Below are 25850 nucleotides of genomic sequence, written 5' to 3'. Positions count from 1 at the left end.
TCGGAAGATATAGAAGGTGTACGTCATTTTGCCAGAAATTTCCCAGTTTAGCACTGGAAGTGCCATGTCCTCACAACAGCCTCATTCCCTGGTGGGGTATCAGGAAAGATGGTCACCGTGATGGTTAAGTTTTTGTGTCTATCTACGTGGGTCAGAGGGTGCCCAGATGCAACATTATTTCTGGGTGTTGACAGTATTCCTGGCTGAGATTAGAATTTGAATTTGTGGGTTCAATAAAGCAGATTGCTGTTCCTAAAGTGTGTGTGAATGGCCCAATCCATGAGGGCTTGAGTGGATCGGAAGCCAGACATGGAGGAACTCACCTCCCTCATCTCATCTCTGGTTGAACCAGAAATCTTATTTCAAATTCTCCTGCTTTTACACTGGAATTCACCTCATTGGCTTCCCTGGTTCTGGGGCCTTGGACTCTAGGTGAATCACACCATTGACTTTCTGGGGTCTGTAGGTTGCAGATGGAAGCTCATGAACTTCCATGCTTCAATAATCATGTGCACCAATCCTCATAATTAGATAAAATTTCATATGTATGAAAATATATTTTAAATGTATATGTATCTTTTTTGTACATTCCATATAATATAGATTTATATAATGTATATGTATATAATTATGTGCAAAACATTATATAGTTATGTACAAAATATGATATATATTTAAATATCTACACACATTGCACAAAATATATTTAAAATATAAATAAACACAGACCCACATATATATATACACACATACACACATGCACACACACAACTCATAACAGTTCTGTTTCTGGGGAGAGCCTCGAATAATAATCACTTATTTGAGAGCTCAGTCCTTCCATAATGTTCTTTTTATTTTTAATGTTTTTTTTATTATATTATGTTAGACACCATACAGTACATCCCTGGTTTTTGATATAAAGTTCCATGATTCATTACTTGCGTATAACACCCAGTGCACCATGCAATACATGCCCGCTTTACTACCCATCACCAGCCGATCCCATTTCCCCACGAACCTCCCTTCTGAAGCCCGCTGTTTGTTTCTCAGAGTCCATAGTCTCCCCTGTTTCATTCCCCCCTTCTGATTACCCCCCCTTTCTTTATCTCTTTCTTCCCCTACCGCTCTTCCTAGTTCTTATGTTCAATAAATGAGAGAAATCATCTGATAATTGTCTTTCTCTGTTTGACTTATTTCACTTAGCATTATCTCCTCCAATGCCTTCCATGTTGCAGCAAATGTTGAGAACTCGTTCTTTCTGATGGCTGAGTAATATTCCATTGTATATATGGACCACAGCTTCTTAATCCAGTCATCTGTTGAAGGGCATCTGGGTTACTTCCATGATTTAGCTATTGTGGATAATGCTGCTATGAACATTGGGGTGCATATGGCCCTTTTCTTCACTACGTCTGTATCTTTGCAGTAAATACCCAGTAGTGCAATGGCTGGGTCATAGGGTAGATCAATTTTTAACTTTTTAAGGGACCTCCACACTGTTTTCCAGAGTGGCTGCACCAACCTGCACTCATACCAACAATGTAGGAGGGATCCCCTTTCTCCACATCCTTTCCAGCAATTGTTGTTTCTTTCCTTGTCGATTTTTGCCATTCTAACTTGCATAAGGTGGTATCTTAGTGTAGTTTTGATATGAATTTCCCTGATGGCTAATGATTTTGAACATTTTTTCATGTGTGTTAGCCATTTGTATGTCTTCATTGGAAAAGTGTCTGTTCATATCTTCTGCCCATTTTATGATTTGTTTATTTGTTTCTCCCATATTGAGTTTGAGAATTTCTTTGTAGATCTTGGACACCAGTCTTTCATCTGTGGTGTCATTCGCAAATATCTTCTCCCATTCCGTGGGCAGCCTCTTAGTTTTTTTTTTTTTTTTTACTGTTTCCTTGGCTGTGCAGAAGCTTTTTATCTTGATGAAGTCCCACCAGTTCCTTTTTTCTTTTGTTTCTCTTCCCTTCGGAGAATGGGATGGATTCCCTAATTGCTGTTTCTTCAGTCTCATTATTCGTGTATAGAAATGCAACTGATTTCTGAGCATTGATTTTGTATCCCGCCACATTACTGAATCGCTCTATAACTTCTAATAGTTTGGGAGTGGATTCTTTTGGGTTTTCCATATAGAGTATCCTGTCATTTGTCAAGAGAGACATTTCGACTTCTTCTTTGCCGATTTGGATACTTTTATCCCCTTTTGTCGTCTGATTGCTGTTGCAAGGACTTCTAGTACTGTGTTGAATAATACTTGCGAGAGTGAGCATCCTTGTTGTGTTCCTGATCTTAAGGGAAAGACTTCCAGCTTTTCCCCATTGAGAATAATATTTGCAGTAGGCTCTTTAGATTGCTTTTATGAGATTGAGGAATGTACCCTCTATCCCTACACTCTGAAGGGTTTTAATCAGGAAAGGATGCTGTATTTTGTCAAATACTTTTTCTGCATCTATTGAGAGAATCATATGATTTTTGGCTTTTTCCTTCTGGATAAAATCTAAGACACCGATCGATTTGCGAATGTTTAACGACCCTTGCATCCCAGGGATGAATCCTACTTGGTCATGATGGAAAATCCTTTTCATATGCTGTTGGATTCTATTAGCCAGGACCTTGTTGAGAATTTTGGCATCTATATTCATTAGGAAAATCAATCTTTGATGGGGTCTTTGCCTGGTTCGGGGATCAAGGTAATATTGGTCTCATCGAATGAGTTTGGTAGCTTTCCTTCTGTTTCTAATTTTTGAAATAGCTTTAGGAAAATAGGCATTGTTTCTTCTTTGAATGTTTGGTATAATTTCCCAGGAAAACCATCCGGTCCTGGAATTTTGTTTTTTGGAAGGTTGTTTATCACTGTTTCAATCTCTTCATAATTAATTGGCCTGTTTAAAAAATCAACTTCTTCCTGTTCAGTCTTGGTAGTTTATAGGTTTCCAGGAAGTCCTCCATCTCTTTTGCTTAATTTATTGGCATAAAGCTGTTGATAAAAGTTTCTAATAATCCTTCCAATTTCATTGGTGTTGGTTGTGACCTCTCCCTTTTCATTCATAATTTTATTAATTTGCGTCCTTTCTCTATTCTTTTGGATAAGTCTTGCCAGTGGTCTGTCAGTTTTATTTACTCTTTCAAAGAACCACCTTCTAGTTCTGTTAATCTGCGGTCTGTGCTCCTGCTTTCTAATTCATTGATTTCTGCTCTAATTTTGGTCAACTGCTTTCTCGTGCGTGGATTAGGCCTGTCCCTCTGTTGCTGTTCAAGCTTCTTGAGGTGAGATTATGAAAACTGCATTTTAGATTTTTATATTCTTTTGAGTGAGGCTTGGATGGCTCTGTGTTTTCCCCTTAGGACTGCCTTTGCAGTATCCCATAGGGTTTGGACCATCGCGTTTTCATTCTCGTTGGTCTCCATAAATTGTTTAAATTGATTTTTGATTTCCTGGTTTATTGAATCATCTAGAGCAGGATGGTTCTTAGTCTCCAAGCGTTTGAGTTTCTTCCAAATTTTTCCTTGTGGTTGAGGTCCACTTTCAAAGCGTTGTGGTCTGAGAATGGGCAGGGAATAATTTCAGTCTTTTGGTATCGGTTGAGACCTGTTTTGTGTCCCAGAACATGGTCTATTCTTGAGAATGTTCCATGGGTATTAGAATAGAATGAGTATTCTTTGGTTCTGGGGTGTAGTGTTCTGTATATATCTATGAGGTCCAACTCCTCGAGTATGGCATTCAAAGCTCCTGTTTGTTTGTCAATTTTCTGCTTATGTGCTCTGTCTATTTCTGATAGTGGAGTGTTGAGGTCCCCTACTATTAACATATTTTTATCTATATGTCTCTTTATTCTAGTTAAGCGTTGGCTTGTGTATCTTGCTGCTCCCCTGTTGAGGGCATAGATATTTATAATTGTCATCTCCACTTGCTAGATACATCCTTTAAGAATAATATAGTGCCCTCCTGTATCTCTAACTATAGTCTTTAGTTTAAAATCCAATCTGTCTGATATGAGAATTGCTACCCAAGCTTTCTTTTGAGGTCCATTGGCATGAAAGATGGTATTCCATCCCTTTCCTTTCAGTCTGGATGTTTCTTTAGGTTCATAATGAGTCTCTTGTAGACAGCAAATGGATGGGTCATGTCTTTTTATCCAATCTGCAACCCTGTGGCCTCTTATGGGAGTATTTATGCCATTTGCATCGAGACTGAGTATTGAGAGATATGATTTTAATGATGCCATGTTGCCTGTAAAGTCTTTGTTTCTATCGGTTGTGACATTGTGTTCTGTATCACTCTTGGGCCTTTTTACTTTTATAGAACCCCCCTTAATATCTCCTGTAGGGCTGGTTTCGTGGTTATGAAATTGGTGAGTGACTGGCGATTCAGGAAGGTCTTTATCTCTCCATCAATTCTGAATGACAGCCTTGCTGGATAAAGGATCCTTGGCTGCATATTTTTCTCTGAAAGTGCTTTAAAAATGCCCCCTCAACCCTTTCCTCATGCCAGGTCTGTATAGACAGGTCTGACATAATTCTGATACCTTTGCCTGGGTACGTGAGAAATTTCTTTGCCCTGGCCAGTTTCAATAGTGTATCATTGGATCTAATATTTGTGAAATGCACTATGATGTGATGTGGCATAGGTTTGTCATGGTTGAGCTTGGGAGGTGTCCTCTCTGCCTCTTGGACACGAATGTTTGTTTCCCTTGCTAGATTAGGGAAGTTTTCAGGTATAATTTGTTCAAATATCTCTTCTAGACCTCTGTTTTTCTCCACCCCCTCGGGGAGGCCAATGATTCTGACATTGGAACGTTTCTTTGAGTCAGTAATCTCCCGTATCCTACATTCTTTTTTTTAATGATTTTTTATTATATTATGTTATGCACCATACAGTACATCCCGGTTTCCGATGTAAGGCTCAATGATTCATTAGTTGTGTATAACACCCAGTGCACCATGCAATACGTGCCCTCCTTACTACCCATCACCAGCCTATCCCATTCCCCTACCCCCTCTCCTCTGAGGCCCTCAGTTTGTTTCTCTTACTCCATAGTCTCTCATGTTTCATTCCCCCTTCTGATTACCCCCTCTTTCTTTATCCCTTTCTTCCCCTACCGATCATCCTAGTTCTTATGTTCCATAGATGAGAGAAATCATATGATAGTTGTCTTTCTCTGCTTGCCTTATTTCACTTAGCATTCCCTCCTCCAGTGCCGTCCATGTTGCAGCAAATGTTGAGAACACGTTCTTTCTGATAGCTGAGTAATATTCCATTGTATATATGGACCACAACTTCTTAATCCAGTCATCTGTTGAAGGGCATCTCGGCTCCTTCCACGATTTAGCTATTGTGGACATTGCTGCTATGAACACTGGGGTGCATATGGCCCTTGTCTTTACTACATCTGTATCCTTGGGGTAAACACCCAGTAGTGCAATGGCTGGATCATAGGGTAGCTCAATTTTTAACTTTTTAAGGGACCTCCACGCTGTTTTCCAAAGTGGCTGTACCAACTAGCATTCCCACCAACAATGTAGGAGGGATCCCCTTTCTCCACATCCTCTCCAACTATTGTTGTTTCTTGCCTTGTCTATTTTTTCCATTCTAACTGGCGTAAGGTGGCATCTCAGTGTGGTTTTGATTTGAATTTCCTTGATGGCTAATGATTTTGAACATGTTTTCATGTGTCTGTTAGCCATTTGTATGTCTTCATTGGAAAAGTGTCTGTTCATATCTTCTGCCCATTTTTTGATTTGTTTATTTGTTTCTCGTGTATTGAGTTTGAGAAGTTCTTTGTAGATCTTGGATACCAGTCCTTTATCTGTAGTGTCATTTGCAAATATATTCCCATTCCATGGGCTGCCTCTTAGTTTTTTTTTTTTTTTGACTGTTTCCTTGGCTGTGCAGAAGCTTTTTATCTTGATGAAGTCCCATAAATTCATTTTATCTTTTGTTTGCCTTTGGGGATGTATCATGAAAAAGGTTGCTTTGGTCGATGTTGTAGAGGTTGCTGCCTATGTTCTCCTCTAGAATTTTGATGGATTCCTGTCTCACATCAAGGTCTTTCATCAATTTGGAGTTTATTTTTGTGTATGGTGTGAGATAGTGCTCAAGTTTCATTCTTTTGCATGTAGCTGTCCAATTTTCCCAGCACCATTTATTGAAAAGACTGTCTTTTTCCCACCGGATGTTTTTTCCTGCTTTATCAAAGATTAGTTGCCCAAAGAGCCAAGGGTCCATTTCTGGGTTCTCTATTCTGTTCCATTGGTCTATGTGTCTGTTTTTGTGCCAGTACCATGCTGTCTTTGTGATCACAGCTTTGTAGTACAGCTCGAAATCTGGCATTGTGATGCCCCTAGCTTTGTTTTTCCTTTTCAACAGTTCCTTGGAGATTCGGAGCCTTTTCTGTTTCCATACAAATTTAAGGACTATGTGTTCCAGTTCCTTAAAAAATGTCCTCGGTATTTTGATCGGGATAGCACTGAAAGTGTAGATTGCTCTGGATAGCATGGACATTTTAACTATGTTAATTCTTCTGATCCATGAGCATGGAATATCTTTCCATCTTTTTATGTCTTCTTCAATGTCTTTCAAGAGTGATTTATAGTTTCTAGAATATAGGTCCTTTACATCTCTGGTTAAGTTAATTCCAAGGTAACGTATGGTTTTTGGTGCTATTGTAAATGGGATGGATTCCCTAATTTCTCTTTCTTCGGTCTCGTTATTCGTGTATAGAAATGCAACTGATTTTTGAGCATTGATTTTGTATCCCGCCACGTTACTGAATTGCTCTATAACTTCTAATAGTTTGGGAGTGGCTTCTTTTGGTTTTTCCATATAGAGTTTCATGTCATCTGCGAAGAGAGACATTTTGAATTCTTCTTTGCCCATTTGAATACCTTTGATCCCTTTTTGTCGTCTGATTGCTGTTGTAAGGACTTCTAGTACTATGTTGAATAATAGTGGCGAGAGTGGACATCCTTGTCGAGTTCCTGATCTTAAGGGAAAGGCTTCCAGCTTTTCCCCATTGAGAATAATATTTGCAGTAGGCTTTTCATAGATGGCCTTTATGAGATTGAGAAATGTACCTTCTATTCCTACACTCTGAAGGGTTTTAATCAGGAAAGGATGCTGTATTTTGTCAAATGCTTTTTCGGCATCGATTGAGAGGATCATATGGTTCCTGAGTCTTTTCTTGTTGATATGATGTATCACGCTGATTGATTTGTGAATATTGAACCACGCTTGCATCCCAGGTATGAATCCCACTTGATCGTGATGGATAATCCTTTTAATGAACTGTTGGATTCTATTAGCAAGTATCTTGTTGAGGATTTTGGCGTCCATATTCATTAGGGAAATCGGTCTGTAATTCTCCTTTTTGAAGGGGTCTTTGCCTGGTTTGGGGATCAAGGTAATATTGGCCTCATAGAATGAGTTTGGTAGCTTTCCTTCTGTCTATTTTTGAAATTGCTTTAGAAGAATAGGTATTATTTCTTCTTTGAATGTTTGGTAGAATTCCCCAGGAAAACCGTCCGGGCCTGGAGTTTTGTTATTTGGAAGGTTGTTTATCACTGACTCAATTTCTTCATAATTAATTGGCCTGTTTAAGAAATCAATTTCTTCCTATTTCAATCTTGGTAGTTTATAGGTTTCCAGAAAGGATCCCATCTCTTCCAGATTGCTTAGTTTATTGGCATATAGCTGTTGATAAAAATTTCTAATAATCCTTCCAATTTCAATGGTGTTCGTCGTGACCTCTCTTTTTTCATTCATAATTTTAATAATCTGGGTCCTTTCTCTTTTCTTTTGGATAAGTGTTGCCAGTGGCCTATCAATTTTATTGATTCTCTCAAAGAACCAGCTTCTAGTCCTGTTGATCTGCTCTACTGTACTTCTGGTTTCTGCTTGATTGATTTCAACTCTAATTTTGGTCAACTGCTTCCTCCTGCGTGGATTAGGCCTGTCCCTCTGTTGCTGTTCCAGCTTCTTGAGGTGAGAATATAAAAACTGCATTTTAGATTTTTCTATTCTTTTGAGTGAGGCTTGGATGGCTATGTATTTCCCCCTTAGGACTGCCTTTGCAGTATCCCATAGGTTTTGGACTGTTATATTTTCATTCTCATTGGTCTCCATAAATTTGATTTTTGATTTCCTGGTTTATTGAGTCATTCCTGAGCAGGATGGTTCTTAGTCTCCAAGTGTTTGAGTTTCTTCCATATTTTTCCTTGTGGTTGAGTTCCAATTTCAGAGCGTTGTGGTCTGAGAATATGCAGGGAATAATTTCAATCTTTTGGTATTGGTTGAGACCTGTTTTGTGTCCCAGAACATGGTCTATTCTTGAGAATGTTACATGGGCATTAGAATAGAATGGGTATTCTTTAGTTCTGGGGTGCAGTGTTCTATATATGTCTATGAGGTCCAACTCGTCGAGTATGGCATTCAAAGCCTTTGATTCTTTGCTTAGTTTTTGCCAGGGTGTTCTGTCTATTTCTGAGAGTGGAGTGTTGAGGTCCCCTACTATTAATGTATTTTTATTTATATGTCTCTTTATTCTGGTTAAGAGTTGGCTTGTGTATCTTGCTGCTCCCCTGTTGGGGGCATATATATTTATAATTGTCATATCCACTTGTTGAATACTTCCTTTAAGAATAATATAGTGCCCTTCTGCGTCTCTAACTATAGTCTGTAGTTTAAAATCCAATTTATCTGATATGAGAATTGCTACCCCAGCTTTCTTTTGAGGTCCATTTGCGTGAAAGATGGTACTCCATCCCCTTACTCTCAGTCTGAATGCATCTTTGGGTTCGAAATGAGTCTCTTGTAGACAGCAAATGGATGGGTCATTTCTTTTTATCCAATTTGCAACCCTGTGGCATATTATGGGAGCATTTAAGCCATTAACATTAAGACTGAGTACCGAGAGATATGATTTTAATGATGCCATGTTGCCAGTAAAGTCTTTGTTTGTATTGGCTGTGAGTTTCTGTTCTGTATCACTCTTGGGGCCTTTTTACTTTTATAGACCCCCCGTAATATCTGCTGTAGGGCTGGTTTCGTGGTTACAAAATTGGTTAGTGACTGGCGATTCTGAAATGTCTTTATTTCTCCATCAATTCTGAATGGCAGCCTTGCTGGATAAAGGATACTTGGCTGCATGTTTTTCTCTGAAGGAGCTTTAAATATGCTCCCCCAACCCTTTCTCTCATTCCAGGTCTGTGCCTTGGTACGTGAGAATTTTCTTTGCCCTGGCCGCTTTCAATACTGTATCTTAGATCTAATATTTGCGATTTGCACTATGATGTGACGTGGCATAGGTTTGTCGTGGTTGAGCTTGGGAGGGGTCCTCTCTGCCTCTTGGACACGAATGTTTGTTTCCCTTGCTAGATTAGGGAAGTTTTCAGCTACAATTTGTTCATCCCCCCTTGGGGATGCCGATGATTCTTACATTGGATTGTTTCATTGAGGCAGTAATCTCCCGTAACCTACATTTGTGGGCTTGGATTTTTTTAAGAGCAGGTTCTATTTTGTTTTTTTCCTCTATTAACCCATCCTCCAATTCACTAACTCATTCCTCTGCTTCTGTGATCCTGGCCGTCAGAGCCTCTAGTTTTGCCTGCATTTGGCTCATAGAATTTTTAATTTCTGTCAGATTCACTCTCATTTCTGTCCTTAGGGATTCTATATTCTCAGTAACCTTTTCGTTAATAGTTTTTTCAATTCTACTCATCATTTTGACCATCGTTACTCTGAATTCCATTTCTGATAATTTGGTTACATCCATATCCATTATTTCTGTGGCAGAGGCCACAGACTCACTGTCTTTTTTTGCTGGCGGGGGGGCTTCTGCTTCTTGTAATTCTGATGAGGAGAGGTTGCGGGGTTGTCCAGAGCCCAAATTATTGACTGGGTCCCAGGCCGTGCCCCTTGTTTTATAGGGATTGTAGGGATGGGGGCTTCTTCTTTAATGATTTTATTTATTTACTTATCTGAGAGAGAGAGACAGACAGTCAGCAAGAACGGGAACAGAAGCATGGGAATGGGAGAGGAAGAAGCAGGCTCCCAGTGGAGGAACCCGATGAGGGACTCCTTTCCGGAACGCCGGGATCACGCCCTAAGCCGGAGACAGGCGATCAATGACTGCGCCACCCAGGCGCCCCAGGTTGTGGGCTTCTTGATTTTTCAGCCTGCCTTCTGTGTTCTGGGGGAGCGGCCTGCCGCGCCGATACTCAGGCAACCCTGTTTGGGTACAGTCTCCGTGTCCCCTGCGAGGGGGGATGGGGATGGGCACGCTGTGAGCCGGTATTTCCAGGCTTTTGTTCTCTGGTGGCTTTCCCTGGCGGTCTGCTATGCCTCTTCTGAGAGTCAGAGCAGCAGAGGCTGAATTGTCACAGAACAGAGGGATTGCAGCCCGTTCTCCACTGATGTTCTGGCCACTTTAACTCTGTTACTGTTGGTGCTGCTCAACCCTGCAGCGTCCCGGGATGTGCGCCCCACACCTGGTGTCCCTGCCCTCACTTCCAGGGCCGGCGCGTCTCTGTCCTTTGTGTTTCTAATGCCGCCAGCCGCCCCGTGCACTACCGGATCTCCCGGTCTCAGTCTATGCCAGGTGAGCACACCGGGATTCCGGAGTTCCATGAGAAGCCTGGTGGCATGCGCACCCGGTTCAGGGTCTCAGTCTGCTGTTTCGCGGGTGCCGACTGCGAGTCCTTCCGCTTCCCCGTGCAGGTGGCCCGCCAGCTGCCAGCTGCCAGCCGCCCCGCACAGGCTCCGGGAGCTCTCGGTCTCAGTCTGGATCCCGTGAGCACACTGGAATTCCGGTGTTCCGCGAGATGCCTGGTGGCATGCGTTCCCGGCTCACCGGTCTCAGTCCGCTCTTTCGAGGGTGCCGTCCATGAGTCCCCCTGCTCCCCCATGCAGGTGGCTACTGCTTCCCGGCGCCCGAACGCAGTGGCTCCCTCCCCCTTCCGTTTATCTTCCGATATCTGTGCGCGGATTCACGGCTCCCCTCTTCGTACCTCAATACTCAGCGCTGGAGATGTTCATTTGTAGAGATCCAGATGTATCTTCCTGCGTCTCAGGCTGATTCCATGGTTATTTAGGCTGGTCTGGTACCTATCCAGCTCGACTCAGGGGACTGGCTGAAAAAGGGGTCCCCTACTCCTCCGCCATCTTAACTCCCTTCCAGTAACCTACATTCTTGAGATTGGATTTTTTTTATCCAAATTTCTATTCTGACTTTCTCTTCTACTAACCCATCCTCCAATTCACAGATACATTCTGCCTCATTCACCCTGGCTTTCAGAGCATCTAGTTTTGACTGCATTTGATTCATACAATTTTTAATTTCTGCCAGATTCGCTCTCATTTCAGCGCTTAGAGATTCTATATTCTCATTAACATTTTCGTTAATACTTTTTTCAAGTCTACACATCATCTTGACCATTATTACTCTGAACTCCATTTCTGATAATTTGTTTATATCCATATCCATTAGTTCTGTGGCAGAGGCCGCAGACTCATTGTCTTTTCTTTCCTGGGGGGTATTTCTCCTTCTCGTCATTCTGAAGAGGAGAGGTTGCGGGGTTGTCCAGAGCCCAAATTATTGACCAGGACCCAGGCAGTGTGCACTTGTTTTTTATGGTCCTTAGGAATGTGGGCTTCTTGATTTTTCAGCCTGCCTTCTGGGAGAGGGGCCTGCCGCACCAATACTGAGGCAACCCTGTTTGGGTAGAGTCTCCGTGTCCCCTGCAAGGGGAGATGGGGATGGGCACACTGTGAGATGGTATTTCCAGGCTTTTGTTCTCTGGTGCCTTTCCTTGGCAGTTTGCTGTGCCTCTTCTGAGAGTTAGAGCAGCAGTGGCCGAATCCCAGCCTGTCTCAGAACAGAGGGATCGCAGACCACTCTCCACTGATGTTCTGGCCACTTTAACTCTGTTTCTGTTGGTGCTGCTCAACCCTGCAGCGTCCCTGGATGTGCACCCCACAGCTGGCATTCCATCCTCACTTTCGGGGCTGGCGCGTCTCTGTCTTTTGTGTTTCTAACACCGCCAGCCGCCAGCCGCCAGCCGCCAGCCGCCCCCAAGTGTTCTGAAGCTCGGGCCCTTGGACTAGTCGCGCGTTCCCGGGCTCACGGTCTCAGTCTGTTCTCTCACGGGTGCCAGTCCACGAGTCCGCCCGCTCCCCCATGCAGGTGGCTACTGCTTCCCGGCGCCTGAATGCAGCAGCTCCCTCCCCCTTCGGTTTATCTTCTGATATCTGTGCATGGTTTCATGTCTCCATGCTTCATACCTCTATACTCATCGCTGGAGATGTTCATTTGTACAGATCCAGATGTATCTTCCTGCATCTCAGGCTGATTCCATGGATGCTCAGGATGGTCTGGTACCTATCCAAGTCGACTCAGGGGACCAGCTGAAAAAGGGGTCCCCTACTCTTCTGCCATCTTAACTCTGAAGCTGCTGGTGTTTTTTGAAGCAGTGCTTTTATTATTCTACATGGGAATGGAACTCACATGTGAAAGAGTCACCATTCATGTGCCCGTTTATTTTCTGGGTCAGATCCTAGACATGTTGTCTCAATATTTTCTCTCTCTTTCTCTCTGTCTCTTTTAACTTGCTATTGTTAATGGAATCTCTATATTTATCATACCCTAAAAGAAAAGAAAGTAGATATTGATTTTTTTATTTTTAAAAATATACATACTTTAGCTCTATTATTCATTTATCACTTTATGTGCCAGTGTTCATTTGGCTCCTTTTTGAGGCAGTCAAGATTATTATATCTGCATCACGTTTAATTATGTGGGCTCATTATTGCTGCAGAATTTTACATAAAACACTTATTCTTCTATTATAGGCAGCGCTGATGGTCCCTTACAACTCACAGAAAATGGAACAGGTGCAAGGCAGCTCCTCGTGAAGATCAGTGGTTGGTGTTTTGCAGGAAGCATCTGGATGCTTGGCATGTTCACAGGAGGTCTCTCTGCAGCCATCCCAAGAGATAGGGATCCAAACTAATGGGCTGCAAATCTCATTTCAGATGGGTGCTGATATTGACAGTGTCATGATCTATTACTCTATTACTATCCAAAATATAGACATCATTACCTAAACAAAGGTCTAAATAGTTCAGTAGGTGAATGTTTCAAGCACACAAACAATCATCTCACAATCTAAACTATTCTTTTTCCCACAAACACTTTTCCTTTTCCCCCATACCAGAGACCACCACTCTGTCCATCCCATGCTCTGGGCCAGCGACACATTGTTGAGAACTTCTTGCAATCACCTGTCAGATGGTATGAACAGTGACATGAAAAGAGTGTCATCAGAGCATCTCTATTCCATTAAATTCCTGGAAAGATCTGTCAGTGCTGACCAGTTTCTCTACAAATCCACCTCCTCTTAAAAAACATACAAGTTTCTTGCTCTGGATAAGGAGACCTTGCCCCAGGAAGAACACAGCTGTAGGTCAGGTCACAAAGTATGCACGAAGAGACAGACTGAGAAGATCCTGTGTCCCCTGTAGCACACAGACTTGCCCTGGAGAGAAGTCCCTGGAGCTGGGTCCCTGAGGCCAAACTTGACTTCTGTCCCCTTTTCCCAGAGGCTCAGACCCTGAATCCTTTCTCTGGATTTCAATGAGGTATTTCTCCACCCTACTCCCCTCTCTCTTTCTTGCATTATTCTTCTTTTCTAATCATATTGAGAACTCAATCATTTTCTCAATGTCCCTCTTTTGTCAGACCATCACCATCTCCTGTGCCAGAAGCATCAGTAACTTTGGGAGTGGTAATTATGTCTCCTGGTATCAGCAGCTCCCAGGCACATCCACCAAACTCCTGATTTATAATGTAAATACTCGGCCATCAGGGATCCCTGATCCCTTCTCTGGTTCCAGATCTGGAAACATGGGCCTCCCTGACCATATCTGGGCTCCAGGCTGAATACAAGTTTGAGTATTACTGATGGTCATATGGTGGTAGCTACAATTTTTCACAGTGATCCTGTTTCATGAGGAAGTGAGACCAAAACCTGCCCTCTGTTCAAACACTCCCTGCTTGCCCTGAGGATGCTCACCCAACATGGGGAACATCTGGATGCACATTTCTAGGGAGGCCCCTCAATCTTCTGGGGCAGGTGAACTAGTATCTTCAGGAACTCACACTTCACAAAATTAGTAGTCCGTTTCCTGAAAGTCCTGTCTCTTCTGAAAGGGATGATTCAACCTTGATTGGTGTTTCCCGTTTAAACCATCTAATGAGAAAGCACACCATGTCAGGCAGCTCTCTGGGAATGGAAATGACTTCTCCCCAGGAAGGTGCATGGTTATGACTTGTTAGTCTCTGTATGGAGAAGGTTAAGTGAAGAATTGCTTCTGCCCCACATGATGGAGAAATGCACTCTGATGTTAACTCGCAGATTTAGGCTCTTTAGAGTAATTCTGACCCCAGTTCCCTTGTACCTAATTCACAAAACCTGGAAAACTGCTCCTGTTTACTTTGACTGTTTCTGATGCTGACTGAACTCTCTCTCTCTTTCTCATTCTCTCTCCCAATGTTTTTTGTTTAACAGAAGTAACCAACAGTTTTTTTTTTCTTACCTGTGCCATTGTTCTCATCCAGGCTTTCTTCAGGGGATGGTTTAATTTGACCTCTAATATTTCCTCAGCCCTGAGCCAAGAACTGCCACACTAACACAAACCCTGTAACACGGCTGTTAGGGGGACAAGCTACCTGGCTCTGAGGGGTAGGGTCTGAAGCACCTGGTGTGGCAGGTGACCCATTCATTTCTTGAGGAAGATGGATTTAAGAGGGATCTAAGGACTTGGTACTGACTGGGAGGGGAAGAAGAAAAGAGGAGAAGGAGCTGAGCAGAACCTATGAGAGACTATGGACTCTAAGAAACAAACTGAGGGCTTCAGAGGGGAGAGGGGTGGGGGAATGGGATAGGCTGGTGATGGGTAGTAAGGAGGGCATGTATTGCATGGTGCACTGTGTGTTATACACAACTAATGAATCATCTAACTTTATATCAAAAACCAGGGATGTACTGTATGGTGACTAACATAATATAATAAAAAATATTATTATAAAAATAAATAAATACATACATACATACATACATTAATTAATTAAAAGAAATTCCAGCTCTCACTTAGCAGGCTTCCCTGGTGCTTGGGTTACAGAATCTGTGACCAACAGGGGGCAGCAAGGACCTGGATTTGGGGAAGGTCATGACTGAGATTTACCCTGACTTATGCAGAGTCCCAAGAGCAGATTCTTCCTGAGTCATGCAAAGGAGGACCATGTGTTAAGGGTGAATCAAATCTATTTTTCCCCAATTTGTTCCCATTACGGAAGGCCAATGGACACCCTTAGGCCTCAGCCTCAAGAGTCCTGCAAGGAAGGGAACTGAAAAGCAAGAGGACCCACCCGACTGAGGAGGAGAGGAAGGAGATAAGGGATGTGAACCTTCCCCTGCTCTGTTTTTGGAGCCTACCAAGGAAAGACTGAATCTCTCTAACTCCAGCGCCTCTGGTTCTTTTCCCCAAGCTCAATGAGCACAACACAAGTAGAAAGTAATGGGATCATTCCTCAACTATATGGGGACTGCCACAGTAGGAACTAAGGGACATTCCAAGTCTGGCTGCATTTCCTGGCAAAAATATGAGCTCTGTCCTGAAAAATCCATGTCAAAGTACTGGAATACTTCAGCTAAGTTCTGTTGCCCCAGGATGCAGATATACCTAGAATGAAGGGTTAGAACAGAGGGGGTGAGGAGAGGAAGGTGCAGGAAGCACATTTGCATGCAGGCCACTCCCTCCTTGAGGCAGGACCAGGGAAGAGATAATAGAGGTCTGGGAGAGACAAGCCTGGGATTGAGGGTCTCTGAAGACAGTGCTGTTGAGGAGTCACCACCATGGCCTGGACTCTGGTCTTTCTCGGTCTCCTCTCTCAGGGCACAGGTGAGGTCCCCAGGGAAGGGTCTTTGGGGACATCTAAGCTGATCCTTTCTCTCCTCCTCAGGTTTACCTGAGGACCCAGCACAGAGCTAACTATTGCATTTATCCTTTTTTTAGGTTCCTGGGCCCAGTCTGCCCTGACTCAGCCGGCCTCAGTGTCTGGGACTCTGGGACAGACAGTTACCATTTCTTGTACTGGAACAAGCAATGACATTGGAAGGTATAATGGTGTCTCCTGGTACCAACAGTATCCTGGAATGGCCCCCAAAACTCTGATTTATTATGTAAATACTCGGCCATCAGGGGTCCCTGATCGCTTCTCTGGCTCCAAGTCTGGCAACACAGCTTCCCTGACCATCTCTGGACTCCAGGCTGAGGATGAGGCTGAGTATTACTGTGCCTCAGCTAGAAGTGGTAGCACTTATCACAGTGGTCTAAGTTCATGGGGAAGTAAAACCAAAACCTGTCCTGTTCTCACAGCCTCCCTCCTTGCTGGGAAGATGCTTCCTCAATCCTAACTATGTATAGAGGGGGCGTCATGCAGTATGGCCTTGAGAATTCAGTTCTCTCTCAGGTCCTCTAACTCCTGCAATGTAGTAAAATAGAACAAGCTTCCTGGGGAATTGTCAGTCTCTTTATTTCTTGACATGTTCCCAGAAGATGATCTTCCCATTCCTCAATGGCAGGAATAGAGGGATAAAGAGACCTCTGCACTGCATAATTTTCACAGTTCTCAGGGACATCCTTACTTTAAAAGACAGCCTCTCACTCCTGTTAGTCCAGGTGGGAGTCATTTATCCAGAAATGACCTTTTTTTACCTAACTCAGTGTCCACCATACTCTAGTGAACATGATCCACCTTGGTGGGATATTGTGCTACATGTCAGTGTTTGAGAAAACAGCAACTCACTAAACAGCTGAAGATCTAGCTGAAGGAATGAGGAGAAAAGGAACAAGTTGTTTTTCCAGTGCCCCTTCTTGTGGACCCCATATCCAAGGAAGCTGAGCAGGGGATTTGGTGTTGAGACTCCATTGTATGTAGAAGCTCCCCTCCCCTCAGAACAATGAATCCCTACCCTGGATTCAGCCCTGTCCCCCTGACAGGGTGGGTTCTTTCCAACATGATCCCATTTTCCACCTGGGAACAGAAGGCTTCTTGCCATTCCTCAAGGAACCCCACCATATCTGATTTTCATTAGGAGCCAGTCCAAGCTCTACCTGGTATCCCAGTTATGACAAATCACTAAATATACATTCACATCATATATATGCAAATATTCTCTGTCCCTTAATTGAACCTTGTGTAGACCACAGAAAACCTGTTTCACTAACCAATTGATCTCAGTTTGCCAGAATTTTCCTAGTTTTAGCAGTAAAAGTGCCATGTCGTAGCAGTGCCCTCACTCTGGGGCAATTCAGGATGCAAGGTCAGCTTACCTGAGAACGCAGTCTCTCTCATTCTGTTCTCTCCCTTAGTTAACTTTCCAAATCTCTTTCCAGTTGGCTCCTTTCTTCCTCCAATAAATGGTCAATACCTTCATGTGTTAATCATCCAGGCTGGGAACTTGCCACAACAGACCCCTAAGCTTCTGGGTCAAATCACAATAGGAAGGAGCATTTGCTTTTGAGGACACAGCATGAAAACCTAAGTTAGTCCCTCATGTTTGTGGAAGGTGTACACAGACTATATCTGCATGTTGGATGTGTGCCGTTGTGGAGAAAACCTGTAGGAGGTAGAGGGGCCACTGTCTGGTTATTCTGTATGGTATCTGGCATAAGTGTGCTTCCAGACTGGAATGACATCAATAGGACCTTTAGCAAATATTGACATGTACATAGGAGGTAGGAGGCACCATTGCCTATTCTAATGAGTCTCTTTTAAGGAGGGGACACAATATCTTTCTGAGAAAGTAGTTAGTATATTAATTATAGGTAACCTTACAGAATAATCCTGTGTATAGATATTGTGTGAACAGGATGGCTCCAATATGACATAATGGGGCTGCTGTAGCCCTTTGTGTCTTGAGTGTGTGGAGACTCAAGTTATAGCAACAGCCTCCTGGGTATTCTGAAACGGTGAAGCAGTATACACTTAAATACTTTTATGAAAAGATGAGAGAGTGGTTGCTACTTACAAAATAGGTAAAATTGGTGTACGAGATTTTATGAGTTTTAATTGGAAAGCGGTCACTTTTTAAAACATGTTTTTTAATTAAGTAATTTGACCTTGAGAGAAAGAGAGAGAAAATGAGACAGAAAGCACGAGTGGGGAGAGGGAGAGGGAGAAGCATACTCCCACTTAACAGTGAGTCTGACCCAGGGCTTCATTCCAAAAACCTGGATCATGAACTGAGCCGATGGCAGACCCTTAACTAACTGAGCCACCTAGGTGCCCCTTAAAAAATATTTTTTAAGTTTTTGAAAAGTGGTCTCCATACCAAACATGGTGCTGAAACTTATGAACCTGATCAGGAGTCACACGCTCTACTGACTGGGCCAGCCAGACACCCCTAACGAGATTACTTTTGATAGAGATGATTTGAAATATTTTAAGTGTCCCTATGCTCTAAATCTCCAGCAGTGTTTTTCTGTTCAGTGCAATCAGGGAATCAGCACCTCCACTCAATTCTCATTGATGAGTTCATAGAATTTCTCATTAAGTGCCACTCATTCTCCTGGGCATCATTTCTGCATTTTTTCTTATTTTAAAATTGCTTGTGTATAAGGAATCATCATCTTTCATTTGCCTTATAAAGTAAGATGCTGGGTATTGATTTCTTATATTTTTATCACATTTGCTATGTTTCTTATTGAATCATAAGGATATTGTGTTCATGTGGTCATTTTGTCACTTTTGGGTGATTGTGGGATTTATTGTTTGAATATCACGTCTTATTGTATGGACACAAAAATCCAAAGGGTTTGAAATCAATCAGCGGCTCCTGCCTTTTGCAGAGGGAGAGCTGAATTTGTTTCTGTTACTAACAGAACACAGAACAGAAGCATCCGGCTCATTGTAAAGTTCAGGTTTACTTCCTGCAAGAAGTGCCTGAGATCCCGAAAATTCTCAGGAGCCTCTCCAAAGTGATTTCAAGGGACAAGTATCCAGTCAACGAGGCTACAAAGTCATGCTCAGATGTCCAGGTGATTGACTTATGAAAAAGTCAATTTTTGGTATTTTATACATACCAACCATTTGGTATTGTATAATAGACACTGTTATCTAAATTCTCTCCAGAATTATACTACATGAGACTCTAAAACACACAAGAATGACTGTGATTGTCGAAACCAAATCTATCACCTCTAGCAATGACCCTTTTCCTTCTGCCCCAATCGCTGAGGCTATGAGGGAGCTAACTGGTCCAACCCTAGGCCAGGATGTCATCTCCCTTGTGCTCTGAGAAATACCTGTTAAAGATATGTGAATAGTGACACTTAAATGGTTTCTTTAGAACATCCACACTGAGTAGATTCCTAATCTGTTCCCTGAGGGGACATTTCTCTGGTGGCAAGGACCAGTCAGCCTCAATCAGAATTTCCCCTTTATTTTTTTGTATTTATTTATTTATTATTTGTTTTTACAAGGAGGCTTTTTTTATTTTTTCATTTCTTATAATAATTTTTTATTATATTATGTTAGTCACCATACAACAAGGAGGCTTTTTAAATAAAGCATTTAGAGGCAACTGGGTGCCTCAGTCATTAAGTGCCTGATGTTGGCTAAGGGACTGATCCTGGTGTTCTGGGATCAAGCCCAGAATCAGACTCCTCTGCTGGGAGCCTACTTCTTCCTCTCCCACTTCCCCTGCTTGTGTTCCCTCTCTAGCTGGCTGTCTCTCTCTCTCTGTCAAATAAATAAATAAATAAAATCTTAAAAAAAAATAAGAAAATAAATAAAGTATTTAAATTAGAAGTTCTTTTACGGACATGTCTTTCTGTCTATATATTGAATATCAAAATTTTCCTTACATGACTTCATCCTATTTATTATTAAACTCGGTCTTTGGAAGAGCAAGTGGAGCTTTTTTTTTTTTTAATTATAGACGTGGCTACCCACATTTTAATACTGATAATTATTGAAGTTTCCTGCCTTTAAACCATGTTGTTTAGAAAGCACATTAGGTCAGGCATCTCCTTCTAGATGGAGAGGAATTTACCTCAGGAAGATGCACAGCTCTCAGGTAAGTTAGTCTTTCTGCAGAGAAGATTAAGACAAGAATGAACTTCTGTCCAATGGACTCAATAGAGAAATGTACTCTGATGAGAGGTTCCTGAAGTTGAGTCCTTTTGAGTAATCCTGACCCCAGTTCCCTTCTGCCAGATACACAAACACTGGAAAACGAAATCATGGTTTTCTTTAGGTTATTCTCAGTGCTGACTGAGTTCTCTATCCTTCTGCAATAGTTTTGATATCAACATCAAGAGAAACCAATCCTTTCTCTCTCCATGCCATTGTTCTCATCCAGACTTCCTTCAGGGGTTGGTTTTATTTGACCTCTAACCCAAGAACTGTCACACTATCAGGAACCCTGTGACAAGGCTGTGGAGGAAGAAAATCTACCTGGTCTTGAGAGGCGGGTCCAAGCCACCTGGTGTGGTAGGTGACCTATTCCATTCCTGAGGAAGATGGAGACAAAGACAAATGAACTCTAACGCATTGAAGATGGATCTAGGGACCTGGTAGTGACTGGAGGGGAAGAAGGAAGGAACAGAAGGATAACATGAAGGATTCGAGCTCTCACTCAGCTGCCTTCCCTGGTGCTTGGGTTTCACCATCTGTGGCTGCCAAGGGGCCAGCATGGACCTGGATTTTGGGAAAGTCATGGCTGTGATTTACCCTGACCTGCATGAAGTCCCAAGAGATGATTCTTCTTGAGTCCCGCAAGGAAGGACCACGTGAGATGGTTGATCCAAATCTATTGTGTCTCAATAAGTTCTTACTCAAAATCCAACAAACACCCCCAGGCCTCAGGCTCAGAGCCTTGTGGTGAAGGTAACAAAAAGATGCATGAGAACCCACCTTACTGAGGAGGAGAGGAAGGCTGTGAGACATGTGAACAACTCCAGCTGGTTTTGGTGCTTACAAAGAAAGAGTGAATCTCTTCTAACTCCAGCCCTTCTGGATTTTTTTCCCACCCTCAATGTATACAGCACAAATGTAAGTTCTGAGATTATTTTTCAAATACATGGGGACTCTCACAGTAGGAACTAAGGGACATTCCAAGTCTGACTCCATTTCCTGGGCAGTGACATGCACTCTGCCTTAGAACATCCATGTCAAAATGTTTTAATCCTTCATCCAAGTGTTTCTGCTTTAGATGCAGAAATTTCTAAAATGAAGGGTCAGATAGGAGGAGGTAAGGAGAGGCTGGTAGGAAGCATATTTGCTTGAAGACCCCTCATATTCTGAAGCAGGGGGAAGGTATAACAGAGTTGTGGGGGAGCCAGGCCTGGGGTTAGGGCTCAGAAGGCAGTGCCTTTGGGACCATCTCCACCATGGCCTGGATTCAGGTCTTCCTCACCCTCTTCACCTGGGGCACATGGAACCTCCAGGAAGGACCACAGGGACATCTGGGCTGGTATATTGTCTTCTTTTCCTCAGTTTCTTTGAGGCCCCAGCACTGATCTCATGAGAGAGTGTTACTTTGAGTTAAGGGCCACTCATTTTCCGTTTCATCTGTTCTGGATATTTTATCTTTCTTTTTTCCCCACTTTCTATAGTTATGGAAGCATCTTGCTTCATTCTACCTGAAAGATAAGGATCTTGGCACTAATTTTTTATTTAATTTACTTTAGTTTATTGATTATCAGTTATTAATCATATTTGTGAAAAATGGCCACTTTCCTCCCATTCAGGACAGTCTTGCTTCTTATTTGTATTTCATGCTTTCTTTTGAGGTCACAAAAATGCAGAATAATAAAAACAAATAGTGTTCCCTGCACCATGATGTCCTGAATTTTTTCTAACAGAGCATGAATTGTACTAACAGAGCATGGATCAGAATAAATTCAGCTCCTGTAAGTACCACACAAGAAGAACTTGGACACCTGGATTATACCCAGGGAACCTCTCTATAGTGATCTCAGGAGTCCAAGATCTAATCACAAGACTACTAACTGACCCCAAAAACTAACTGATGGATTTAAGAGGTCATTAAGCGGTTACCATTTTATTATTATCTCAGTAATACACATCATTAATTCTGAAGTAATATAAGACACGTAAGTTCAAAACACACATAAACAATGCATTCAAATAAGAATGCTATCACTTTCTCGCGCTACAGATTTTCTTTTCCACACCGCCATGTACACCAATTATTTCCTCCCACCCTTGACCAAGGCATCACTTCTTTTGTGCTCTTCAACAGTCTTTCCTGGGGTATGACCAAGGACACTAAAATAGGTTTATCCGAACATTCACACTCTAGAAATATGCCCATTTTCTGAATATGCATTCCCATTTCTGTTCTCACAAGGACTGTCAGCCTTGATTGGAGTCTTTGCCCCAAACCCATCTCTTTTAGAAAACATGGTAGGTCAAAAATCAGTTTGTGGATGAAAGGATTTTACTTTAGAAGCCACACAGCTCTGAGGGGGAATTCCTTTCAATATGCACTAAGGGATAAGATGAAGAATGCCCAAGTCCCTGTGAGCCACAGACACACTCTCTGTGGAATTGTCTGGGGAGGGTCACAGCTTCTGCTCTGTGTGATATGACTCCAGAAGGTAACTCTTTCAAACTCCTCAACAGGAGAACAGAGGCTGAAGGAGATGCCTACTCAGTGCAATGACCACAACTCTCAGGAAAATCCTCACTTTACATGCCTCCATTTCCTACACCAGTGCAGATTGGCCTAGAGAAAGGACGCTTGCATTGTCATTGACTTACTCTCCTCTCTATCATGCTGTAATCAAGATGACCGTCCTTGAAAGAGGCAGCAACCTCTTTGACCTTGTCTGCAATCACTTCCTGCTAGACATGATTAAAGGCAAGGGAACTAAAAAGAAGACAGAACTCTTGGGATCTCATCAAGACAAAAGCCTTTTGGACAGCAAAGGAAACCGTCGAGAAAACTAAAACACAATCTAGAGAATGAGAGAATACATATGCAAAAGTCTTATCAGATAAAGGGGTAGTATCCAAAATCTATCAAGAACTTATCAAACTCAACAACCCAAAAACAACAAATCCGGTCAAGAAATGGGCAGAAAAAAGGAACGACATTTCCCAAAAGAGTATATACAAATGGCCAACAGACACATGAAAAATGCTGTACATCACTTGGCATCAGGGAAATACAAATCAAAACCACAATGAGATGCCACCTCACACCAGGCAGAATTAACTAAATATTATTAATATATATATATATATATATATATATATATATATATATATATATATATATATATATATATAAAATAGAATAATCTAGCTAAAATTAACAATTCAGGAAACAACAGATGTTGGCAAGGATTCCGAGAACGTGGAACCCTCTTACACTGTTGGTGGGAATGCAAGCTGGTGCAGCCACTCTGGAAAACAACCTGCAGGTTCCTCTAAAAGTTGAAAATGGAGCTACCCTATGACCCAGCAATTGTACTACCAGGTATTATTCCAAAGATTACAAATGTAGTGCTCCGAAGGGGCACCTGCACCCCAGTGTTTATAGTAGCAATGTCCACAATAGCCAAACGATGGAAAGAGCCCAGATGTCCAATGATAGATGAATGGATAAAGAAGATGTGGTTTATAAATGTGTACATACACACAGATATAAAATAGAATATTACTCAGCCATCAAAAGTATGAAATCTTTCCATTTGCAAGGATGGTTGGAACAAGAAGTTATTTGGCTGAGCAAAGTGAGTCAATCAGTGAGAGACAATTATAATACGATTTAACTCATATGTAGAATTTAAGAAACAGAACAGAATCAGAGGGGAAGAGAGGGAAAATAAAATAAGACAAAATCAGAGAGGGAGACAAGCCATGAGAGACTCTTAACTACAAGAAACAAACTGAGGGTTGCTGGAAGGGAGGTGGATAATGGAATGGGGTAACTGGGTGATGGGCATTAAGGAGGGCACTTCATATAATGAGCACTGGATGTTATATGCAACTTATGAAACACTTAACTCTATCACTGAAACTAATTATACATTACATGTTAATTAATTGAATTCAAATTTAAAAAAGTAAAGAAAAAATTAAAAAGAAGTCCATATCTTTTAGCGATATTAAAGGAATTACAGGGAAAAGAACGATGACCCTCCTTGCTGGGTTAAATCAGGAAAACAGCAGCAGGAGGCGGAAGAGATGCCTTTGGAGGGGCCAGGGGCCTAAATTGAACAGGGAGGGCAAGGAAGCTGGAGTAGAGGAACACAGGAGAGATTTCCTGATCCCACTTAGCTATCTTCTCTGCTCCTTGGGTTGCACCATGGGAGGCCACCATGGGACAGTGAGGGCCTGCATTGGGAGAAGGGCATGGTTGTGGTTTACCCTGTCCTGATGAAGACCCAAGAGCTCGTTCATCCATTGGACCCTCCTATAGGGGAAAAGGGATGGTGTTTTCCCCATGTGTTGCATTGTGTTTGGTCCAGGCCATGGGACACTGATTGAAAGATAGGAAACTCACCATGGGTTTGATGTTGCTTCAAATGTCAGTGCCTTCCCCCATCTATTCTCTGTGCTTCACTTTTCTAGGGATGGGACCATCTAACCCTTTGCAGGGCCCCTGGGATTATGGTGGTATGCAGAGAGAGTAATGGCAGTGTCTTCTTTTTCTGACTTAAATGGAACCCAAAAGGGATAATGCTGATGTTAATATGGAAATTTGTCAGTTTGAGCCATAGGGAGTAGAAAAGGGGGGAAACTGGAAAAGAGTTTTGAAAGCTTTTAGAGGAGGTCCCACTGTGTCTGCTAACATCCCTCCATGCAGCAAAGTTGGAGAGGGGCCAGGAAATCAGGGACTAGGGAGTGCTGAGACAAAAAGGTGTCAGAACAGGGTCCCTGTCCTGGCACCAAGGCAGGAAGTAAGAGACCCAGGGGAGGGGCTTGGCCAGAGGAGATGGATCAGGTCTCCTGGGGCAGACATGGTGCCCAGGTCAAGGCTGCTGGGGAGATTCAAAGCATTCTTCCCAGACCATGGGTGCAATTAGGGGGTCGACTTGGAGCTCTAGTCACTTGGCTCTGGCTTCTCCCAGTTTTCCCATCAGCATCCAGTCCCTGGAAGCCAACAGGGTTGACAAAGAAGGGCTTCAGCCAAATGTTGTCCTCCTTCCAAAGGGAGGGTCCCACTGTGTCAGCCAGAGGAGAATCAAGGGGGATGGCGGGCCCTAGGGAGTGGATGGAGCAGAGGTCGAGGGGCTGGTGGTAGCAGAGAGTGTCTCCCTTGACTCTCAAATACCTCCTTTCTTTCATTGTCTACTGGGTGTGCTTAGTACCAATGAGCATCCTGATGGTCCTGGCTCGGAGGCTCTGACCCCGCCTCCCCTGTGTCTACTGCAAGGAAACCAGGAGGGAACTGGTTTGGGGCACAGCCTTGCCCTCCTCCCTCCCCGACTCCCATGCACCAGGGCAAGGGTTGCTGGGACCGGAGGAGGGAATCTAAGGCTGCCCTAGGTTCTCCAGGACTCCAGCAGGCACCAGCATGTCCTCAGCACCTGGGGCTGGAGAGACCCAGGTGCTGCTGCATGGTGTGGAGAAGGGAGAGCTAAGAGTAGAGCCTGAACCCCAGCCTTGCCAGGTGCACCTGAGTAGTTGTATGTCCCAGAGCATGAAGGAAGGGCAGAGTGTTCCAGGCGCAGAGGCAGGGCCACGGCCCTCAGTGCACTGGGGGAGTTGGCAATGGGCAGATGTACTTCCTTGCACCACCACCCGGCA

At 42.9% G+C, this 25850-nt stretch overlaps 1 protein-coding gene and 1 gene segment (V, D, J or C); both read left to right on the top strand.

Annotated features, from left to right (window-relative positions):
* The window catches only part of LOC123792759 (immunoglobulin lambda-1 light chain-like), a 343464-nt gene that overhangs the window by 37369 nt on the left and 280245 nt on the right, over positions 1–25850 (top strand). Inside the window, exons 1-2 of one of the 3 annotated variants that reach the window (XM_087857560.1) lie at positions 15873–15961; positions 16076–16380. The exons of the other annotated variants lie outside the window; for them this stretch is intronic. Of the exons in view, the coding sequence (XP_087713686.1) occupies positions 15916–15961; positions 16076–16380 (351 nt within the window). The 5' untranslated portion in view covers positions 15873–15915. Of the gene's footprint in view, positions 1–15872; positions 15962–16075; positions 16381–25850 lie in introns of those variants that run through there. 3 annotated transcript variants of the gene reach the window in all.
* LOC123792755 (immunoglobulin lambda-1 light chain-like) overlaps positions 1–25850 on the top strand; it is a 388881-nt gene that overhangs the window by 86832 nt on the left and 276199 nt on the right.

This window comes from Ursus americanus, chromosome 30 (assembly GCF_024610735.1).
Source record: "Ursus americanus isolate L20-20 chromosome 30, mUrsAme1.1.p, whole genome shotgun sequence".
Classification (NCBI taxonomy): Eukaryota; Metazoa; Chordata; class Mammalia; order Carnivora; family Ursidae; genus Ursus; species Ursus americanus.
Note: the sequence above shows the minus strand (reverse complement) of the source record. Positions and strands in the feature narration are given on the sequence as shown.